Here is a 9,011-nt window from a genome sequence, read left to right on the forward strand (position 1 = left end):
TCCAAAACGTGTCTATATAGGGAAAGACACTTCACTCGACTCAGACAGTCCACGGCACACACGGTCAACATCCACGCTGATTTAACACATGAAGTCACGACAAATTGTCCACTGTTGACGGTCGCGTTTAAATACAGAGAAAACAGGGTCTCGCGGAGAAGGAGCAGGAGGAGGAGGGCGTGGCCGGAGTTATGACGCCCTGTGTTTATGTCAAGCCGAGAAACAAGCAGTCATTACGACCGTCAGACCTTCAAACCGTGGACAGAAAACGGTATGTCATCGCACCAACAATGGACATTCACAACTGGCGTGTGTGGGGGACATTTCAAAGAGCCTGGAAATCAATGTCCGTTGATTTCTTTAAGCCCCAAATATCGATTAGCCCTTGTATCTCCATGCTAACGTTAGCTCGCTAGCTAGCTAACGTGGTGCTAGCAGCTTGTTTTCAATGTAACCGAGGGTGTATTATTATTATGCACTAACGATAATTTCCTAAAGCATTCGCCTAATGTTAAACATGTGTTACTGTTGCTGACTATTTTCTTCTTTCTTCAAATACCAGGGTCAGTATCTTTTTGTTTAACGTTATGTTGCTTTGGGGCAGCAACATCAACAACAGTAAGGACGTGCACCGTCTATTGTAGATATAAGTAGTGCATCTCGGACTTAAACTGTCTCGGCAACAATTGCATATGGGACATTGCCTTGCGTATCTTCTCCCACAACTGTCTCTAGACGTGCAATAGCGGCTAGTTTTGCGATGCGTCTGTCGTATTTATACCACACTGGTGCCCCAAGTAAATCACCTGCCAAGTGTGAAGCCTGTCAAGTGAACCATTGAATAGTTTCTCCACATCCGGGGTGTCAAACTCTGGCCCACGGGCCAAATTTGGCCCACAGTGTAATTATATTTGGCCCGCGAGGCCATAACGAATGACCACTGGAGTTGACCCACCGGTATTATACAGAACCTGTTTCTCTAATATACATGTGTCAATATCAAGCGCCCAGGACAGATGTGGCCTACCACGTCATTTTACGTGGCTGTAAGTGCTTAATTTATCTTAAAAAAAGTTGCCTTATAATAAATCTATGTTGCTTTAAATAGTGCACTGACTTTAAACTACATTTTCAAAGTGCATAGCAATTATGTTACTATCCGCAAAATGATGGCATCCCGCCAATAGTGTTTACATTAGTGTTTAATTACTACTACAAGTGAGATTAAGCAGATTGAGAAATATCCACAAATGACCCTTAAATGTTCAGAATGTAAAAGATTGATGCAGAAAACAGTATTTCTTTTGTGGTATGAGGCGGTGTCTGTAATCAAAGAGTACAATCTACCTTTACACCACATACACATTTTTTATTTTTTGGTTATTTATTTTTAGACAATATTTTAATCAGATATCATATCTTAAAATTAGATCGAGCCCAAAATTTTTCAACTCGAGGTAATGTTTGAGCAAGCATCAAAGTAGAACAAAAATTTTAATTTTTAAATAATTAACAAAAACAAGCCAAATTAAAACAGATTTTTTTATAAATTTTTGTTTTGGCCCGTGACAGCTCCAAATTTATTAAAACTGGCCCGCGATGGATTTGAGTTTGACACCCCTGCTCCAGATGAACAGGAGGACAGACCGACAGACGTTCCTTGAAGGGCAACCTACTCCTTTTCAGACATCTGGTGTCTCGCCAGCGGAGAACCTCGAGCTTCAACTGACTCGGCGTCACATTTCGTTGTGTATCCTCTCTCTCTATCGGGACAACTATCAATCCTGCCTGTTTCTCAGTGTGGTGACACTGTTTATCGCATATCCGTAATCTTTCAAAATATAAAGTGGGGAAGAATTGTATTTATAAGAGCACTTGTAGATGTTAATATGATGGTTTTACCATTTCTAAGACATTTAATGATAATTTAGAAGCTTATAAAAGCACTGTCCAAAGAAGGAATGTCTGTGTGTGTTCTCCTGTGTCTTGTTAGCTTGACGGGTATCCTAATCATCAAAGGAGAGAGTCCTTTGATGATTTCATGTGACTTAATCACAGGTTGTGTTCACAAGCCTCTTTGTGTGCGTGGACACACCTATTGCCAGTGTCACAGCAGAGACCGACTCTGTTTGTACCTGGTATTAACATCCGATCTGAAGTACAAGTCTGAAAGCTCCCAATCTGTCCTGAATGTGTCTTCAGGTCTGATCACTAAAACTAACTAAATTAGGAGGTGGTTTGACGATGCATGTGGCCAAATTCCTGAGCATGCATGAGCCTGATTCATCCTTAAGATGGATTCGAGACCACTTTCTCAGCAGAAGTCCTCTAACCTGCTACAGTTTCACTGGTTTTTTTTTACACTAATCATGCTCATGCAGTTATTTATTTGTAGCCACTGACACAATATTAATGCTGGGCGCCATATTCATTATTTGTGTAATGCTAAAACATATTTCATGTCACAGCTGCATGAGTAGAGCTTTGATTCATTCAGGTCTTCATCTCTCTCTGTCCCTCGCAGGAGGCACACACACACACACACACACACACACACACGCGCGCTAAAATCTGTACAGTCCGATTCGTTAATATTATTTTGTTCTCAGGAACAGACGAGACGTGCATGTTTGAGGCGGAGACACCAGATCCTATAATATGTGGTCACAGGAAACCCATCCAGGATGCATTTTAATGCCACCTGCGAACAGTCTTGCGTAGTGCCATATGCAATCAGGCCACAAATGTTATTACCAGGTCTGACCAGGGCTATTTACTGAGTGATTGGGCTTGGCAGTGACAGTTGACCCTGTTGTAATATCCGCTTTCTTGAAAATGTGTTTCAGTGCAACGTAGTGTCACCCCTGCCCAGGTGCCATGGTCCTCTGTTACACATGAGCTCTACGATGTGGTACATCATGCAAAGCATTCAAAGTAAATATTCCCTGTCCGAGAGGCTCATCCGCACCATCGCAGCCATCCGCTCATTCCCACACGACAATGTGGAGGATCTCATTCGAAAGGTATGCACCTGTACATCTTTAACTTGATTTTAAAGAAATAATGTGTCCTAGCGTCATTGAATATACTAACATCATTATCACCTGTATACCCAAGGGAGCTGATGTGAACCGGATGCATGGCACACTTAAGCCCCTACACTGTGCATGCATGGTCGCAGATGCCGACTGTGTGGAGCTGCTGCTGGAGAAGGGGGCAGAGGTATGTAACAAACGACTACTTCTACATACTGACTAGTCTGCTATTCCTCGTATCAGTTAATTAAAATAGTTCAGTACTTCCTGCATGACCGGAGTGCAGACTAAAGTGGAAGGGATTGTGATTTGGCTCACAGTTGCTGGCTTTTGGCAATGCTGTTGCTAAATATACCAGACTCCTTTGTTAAATATTGAGATTTTAGAAATTTCCTTGCTAAATGTTGGAGATTAATGCCAATTTGTGGCCGGCAGTCAGAGCAGGTACTAAAAAAAGTATCAGGTACTATCCCTAATAGTGGAAAAGTGCCGAAAGTGTGTGGTTCAGTAGATTATCCATTACAGAACATATGAGCCCACTTTTGTTTTTGACAAAGATGTTGTATGTTTGAAGAGCTTTTTATGTGTGGGCTGGAGCCATGCTGTGCTGTCGAGAGATAAAACCAGTGATTACCAGAAAGCTAGGAAGACTGCAATCATTTTTGTTACTGGGGATGTTTGACGGTGATAGCTTGCAGTGATTTTATAATATGTGCTTTGTAGTTACCAGGTGAACATATGGTAATCATAAGTTACATTACAGTATTTAGGGTCCTTTCTTAGGAATTTTGTCGCCATTTATTCAGGTAATTATTAATTATGACGTGAACAGTTTTCATGGATATTTTGGGAATTAATGGTTTAAGAATTTTAGTCATCTAACCCTTTTAATTGTTTGAGCTCACAGCAGTTTGATGATAAAATTGTGTCTTGTAAATTATGGTCTGTGGATTCAGTACATTTTTGACATGGTACAACCAAGATCTGCCACCTTGCACAATAGTCGTTGCATTTTGAGCGATTAACCCTTTTAGCATACTGCTTAACATATTGACTTTATTTATTAGGTTAATGCTTTGGATGGATACAACCGCACAGCACTGCACTATGCAGCAGAGAAGGATGAGAGCTGTGTGGAGCTACTGTTGGAGTATGGGGCCCTGCCAAATGCACTGGATGGCAACAAGGACACTCCCCTTCACTGGGCTGCCTTCAAGGATAACCCAGAGTGTGTGCGGGCCCTGCTTGAGAGCGGGGCCTGTCCCAATGTCCAAGACTACAACAATGACACTCCCTTGAGCTGGGCAGCAATGAAAGGCAACCTAGAAAGCGTCAAAGTGCTTTTAGACTATGGAGCATTGGTGCACGTGACTAACCTGAAGGGCCAGACCCCAATCTCCCGATTGGTGGCCCTCTTGGCCCGGGGTCTGGGCACTGAACAGGAGGAGGAGTGCCTTGATCTGCTTTGCAGGGCAGCGGGCCGGTTTGAAATCCGACGGGCTGACGGCACCCTTCCCAGGGAGCTGAGTAAAGATCCGCAGCTGCTGGCAAGGCTGACAAACATGGTAGCTCAGGCTCCTACACTGCGCTCCCTGGCACGCTGCTCTGTCCGGCAGAGTCTCGGAGTGCAGTTCCTCCCGACTGCTGTAAAAGAGCTTCCTTTACCAGAGACAATCAAAGACTATCTTCTGCTGAGGGACTGAGGTTAAACCACTGGCTGATCATTACAGACGACTCATCACACATGTATTGACAAGGTGTCTTTATTTAATTATATACAGTGGCTGTCGTTTAACAAATTATTTTAATTTTAATTATCTAGTGCACAACATCTAAATGGGCTATTATTTAATCATGTTCGGCTGTGGGCTGTGCCATTCTCGGCATGTTGTTGTGTATCTCATGTCCCGTTAAAAGAAAGTCTTTGTATACAGTGCAGAATATAAGTCTAACATCGGGCTAATTCCTGTAATGATGGGCCTCATGTCGGGCTTGAACTACATGAAGCTAAGTGTGTCCCATCACCCACCCTTTCTTCAAAATGTTCTTTCAGAGCATCTTTGAAGTTTTAAGTGGGTCTGTTTATTTTTTTTGTGTGCAGAATCCACAAGTATTGAATATTAACTTTTATAACTTAGATATGAAGAAAGAAATTATTAAATTAAAGAGTGGATAAAATAAATCTTGAGTTTGGTGGTAAAATGTGGATGTAAGAATATATTTACTTTTTAACAAGTCTTGTTTATGTAAATGAGGGCTAATGTCTAATAATGCTGGCTGTCCAGTGTCTCAGAGGGTTTAGATCCTGAAATAGTACTGAGAATAAAATGTTGAGTAGTTTGGTTCATGGTACTCTGTGAAGTGCCAGTGAACTAGTAAAATCAACGGGCAAATAATATAATTTGACCAGATATGAAAATATCAGTTTAATTTATCATAGAGAAGCCAAGTATCAATATCACTCACAAGATTATGAACTCCTGCTTTGAAGCCACAAGATTCGTGATTGAACAGGTGCCATGTTTTTCTGCCAGTCGTTTACAGATGTTGCTTCCAGCCAATTCACACTGGTGTCCACTCATGTGTGTCATGCTTTAGTGTTTAGTGGGAACATAATTTATAAAATTGACATCATGTTCCATGGAAGACCTGAAAGTAGGGAGACTGTCTACATTTTATATACAGTCTATGGCAGAAGCAAAAAAAGTGCTAGAATATGGTGATTAGATTCAGATTGATTTTACAGAATGTGCCCAGGACACTTCTCCTTCCTGATAGTTTACTGAAAATGCAAATTTTTGATAAAAGTGAGGCACAATGTTGTATGTGATTTTTTTGTTTATTTTGGGCTCTGTTTTAATAAAGGGTGCAGTTGCGGCTCTCGAATGTTTCCAGTCTTGTAGATGTTTGGGTTTTCAAGGGTGTTTTCAGGTCCAACATTTTGCAGCATATGTTTAAAAGTTATTTTTAAATGAAATGTTTGAATGTTCTAACCATGAATTAGCATGATTAAGTTGTTATGTCCATGAAAACTTTACTAAGTATCCTTGCTTGATTTAGTTTTGATTGTTCTGCACATGTATAAGAATTAATCCCTTAGATGTCTTGTGTACACCTGCTAATGTGCTTTTTTTCTTTGTCAATGTAATGCAAGTAAATGCCTTTATATTCCATTCATTTTTCCCTCATTATTTATTTAAAACGTTATCAATTTGAGTTGTTTAAACAGAAAATATGTTATTGTAATTTAGTACTATTACTTGGATGGTTAGAAAGTGCACTTTTGCCTTTGGGGCAAGAAGACCTGGGTTGCTGCCCAGTCAGAACAAGTGCCTTATTGCATGGAGTTTGCATGTTCTCCATTGTGTGCGTGGGTTTTCTCTGGGTCCACAGTCCAAAAACATGCAGATTTGGAGATAAGGCAAATCTCCAAATCTGATACTAATTTGAGTTGTGAATGTGAGAGTGGATGGTTGTCGCTATGTGGCCCTGTGATGAACTGGCGACCTGTCCTAAGTGTACCCCGCCTTTCGCCCTATGTCAGCTGGGATTGGCACCAGCAGCCCCTGCGACCCCCTGTGACAACCCTCATGTGGAGGATGAAGCGGTAGAAGATGAGTGATTGACTAAGTGAGTGAGTGAGTGAGTCATAATGAGCTGTTCTACATCAGACATTTTGACTTATCAGTATAGTATGTACAGTATAGAAACACAGGTGTTACAGTGACTCAGTGACAGTGAGGCAGAGCAATACCAGTACAAATAAAACTGATGCATCTAAATGGAATTCAGCCATCATCTGTTTTATTATTTACTCCTGGGCTTTACCTTACCTCCGTAAACATAAAAATGCATCATGATTACCAATAAACGTATCCAGGCTGTATTGTATTGTATTGTATTTTGTAAGAACTCGACATGCATGTGTGTCATCTTGATTAGCGGTGAGGTTAGAATGCAGCTGTGGGCTCTTATTGCCTGTGTAACTACAGTTTAGCTACACTCATTAGACTAAATCACAGTCATTATGGTGAGAGGCCTGAGAGTTCTCAAATATGAAAAATCATAATAAATATACAGTCATAACTGCACCATAGAGTGATTTCCAAGCTATTAAAAATTCTGTAAAATGCTGGCATCCCAATGAAAGAGGTGACAACATACTGACAGACACGACGCTTTGATCCTAAAATATATGAGGAAACAATGTGAATTACATCTCTTATTGCTTGTATAATTACAGTTTAGCTGCACTCATTAGACTGAATCACAGTCATTATGGTGAGAGAACAGGAAGTACTCAAATATTAGAATTACACATAACACATCGACAGTCACAACATGGTGACTTAACAATAATACAAGAGGAGACTATTAAACATTTGATTTGATTTGAACATTTTGACAATGACAAATGTATATTCCTTGTAAAAACCAATGAATTAAATCATCCAGGAAAGAATATCTAGAGGTATTTCAAGCTCATTCAATTCTCCAATCATCCATCAGAGGTCTCTCTGGCCTCATTTCTGGATTCATGTTAGTTTGAAAAGCAATCTACAGATAGTCATCCAGCCCACAATACAGCATTATATTAATGTTAACAAATGCATATTGATGCGTCATATTAACACAAACCATATAAAAAATAATGATAATAATTCGATTCTGCTATATACATTTTTATATTTTCTAATTGTATTATATTTAAATGCACCAAAACACCAAGTCTAAGTCCTTGTATGTGTAAATGTATTTAATTCTCTCAAATCAGTGTTGTGTTGTGAGATTTGTTCATTTGTACAAAATTGTCCTGTCAAGTAACATTTGCTGTGAATCACATCTAATGGCTACTCTTCATTCATTTATGAAACATCAAATAAAACACATGATGAGTTTGAGTGATGTCATGTTTAATCATAGGACCACACACTGAGTAGTGGCTAGCACAGTTGCCTCACAGCAAGACGGCCGCCAGTTTGAATCCCGGTTCGACCGAGGGGCCTTTCTGTGTGGAGTTTGTTCTCCCTGTGTGCGCGTGAGGTTTTTCCTCCAGTTTCCTCCCACTATTCAAAAACATGCAGAGATTAATTGGACGCTCTAAATAGACTGTATAAGTTAGTTGTTGTTTGTCTCTGTATGTTTGCTCTGCCATGAACTGGGGACCTGTCCAGAGTGTAACCCCGCCTATGTCAGCTGGGACTGGCTCCAGCTCCTCGTGACCCTCATGTGGAGGAGACAGCAGTAGAAAATGAATGAATGAATGTTTACCCATTGTAGCGTTTTCTTGTTTGAATCACTAATAGTGTGGCCAATTGTTTTAGGTTTGTGCTTGATGTTGTCATTTCAAAAGAGAGAGCGAATAGTGTGAGAACATCAGGAAGGAAACCAAACCATGAAGGAAAAGAACAACACCATTATTTATGTACATACAACGACTTCACCTGTTCGCTTGTGTCATGTGAACTGTGACAGTGAATGATACAGTAGTAAAACGAATAGGAAACCACTCATTATACGTGGAGAAGACACAAGCCTATAGCAGTGATTATATTAGATATGATTAGCTCTAAAATGATACATGGCGTCTTTAAAATAAGCTACACCTTTAGCAGTTGCAACACCTAAGCAATCTGGTCCATCATTTTATTTTAAAATTGATTCATTCTCAGATGTTTAGTTGTTGCACACCATCAATTTTTAAAAGTGGAACGGGGCATAAAGCATTTGTACAGTATGGCTACACCACTGGGACACAGTTACTTAGTATATAATAATAATACTAAAGTAGTAATAAAGTAATAAAAATAATATTATATAGTAGCTTACTATAGTTTAACAGATATAAAGCAAAGGTGAACTTAGACCACCACATTTTCAAATGGCATGGAAAAGAGATTATTCAAAGAAAGAAAGAAAGAAAGAAAGAGTTCTGAGAGGTTCCGAGAGGGTAAGATGATGCCAACCGTTTAGAGC

General features: G+C 40.0%; 2 protein-coding genes across 5 annotated transcripts in view; both read left to right on the top strand.

The window, feature by feature from the left end:
- samd11 (sterile alpha motif domain containing 11) overlaps window positions 1–9,011 on the top strand; it is a 1,171,052-nt gene that overhangs the window by 955,640 nt on the left and 206,401 nt on the right. The window lies entirely within an intron of this gene.
- On the top strand, window positions 132–6,208 carry asb8 (ankyrin repeat and SOCS box containing 8). The gene is made up of 4 exons (XM_044038138.1): window positions 132–271; window positions 2,847–3,023; window positions 3,118–3,222; window positions 4,103–6,208. Exons 2-4 carry the CDS (start codon window positions 2,895–2,897, stop codon window positions 4,736–4,738), a joined length of 870 nt encoding a protein of 289 aa, XP_043894073.1. The 5' UTR covers window positions 132–271; window positions 2,847–2,894; the 3' UTR covers window positions 4,739–6,208.

Source organism: Solea senegalensis, linkage group LG11, assembly GCF_019176455.1.
Source record: "Solea senegalensis isolate Sse05_10M linkage group LG11, IFAPA_SoseM_1, whole genome shotgun sequence".
NCBI lineage: Eukaryota > Metazoa > Chordata > Actinopteri > Pleuronectiformes > Soleidae > Solea > Solea senegalensis.

Bases quoted from the DNA above. Each gene is read 5' to 3' on its own strand.
- asb8 (XM_044038138.1), top strand. From the start codon at position 2,895: ATGAGCTCTACGATGTGGTACATCATGCAAAGCATTCAAAGTAAATAT. The intron at 3,024-3,117 runs GTATGCACCTGT...TGTATACCCAAG, and splicing joins TGGAGGATCTCATTCGAAAG to GGAGCTGATGTGAACCGGAT. The intron at 3,223-4,102 runs GTATGTAACAAA...TTTATTTATTAG, and splicing joins TGCTGGAGAAGGGGGCAGAG to GTTAATGCTTTGGATGGATA.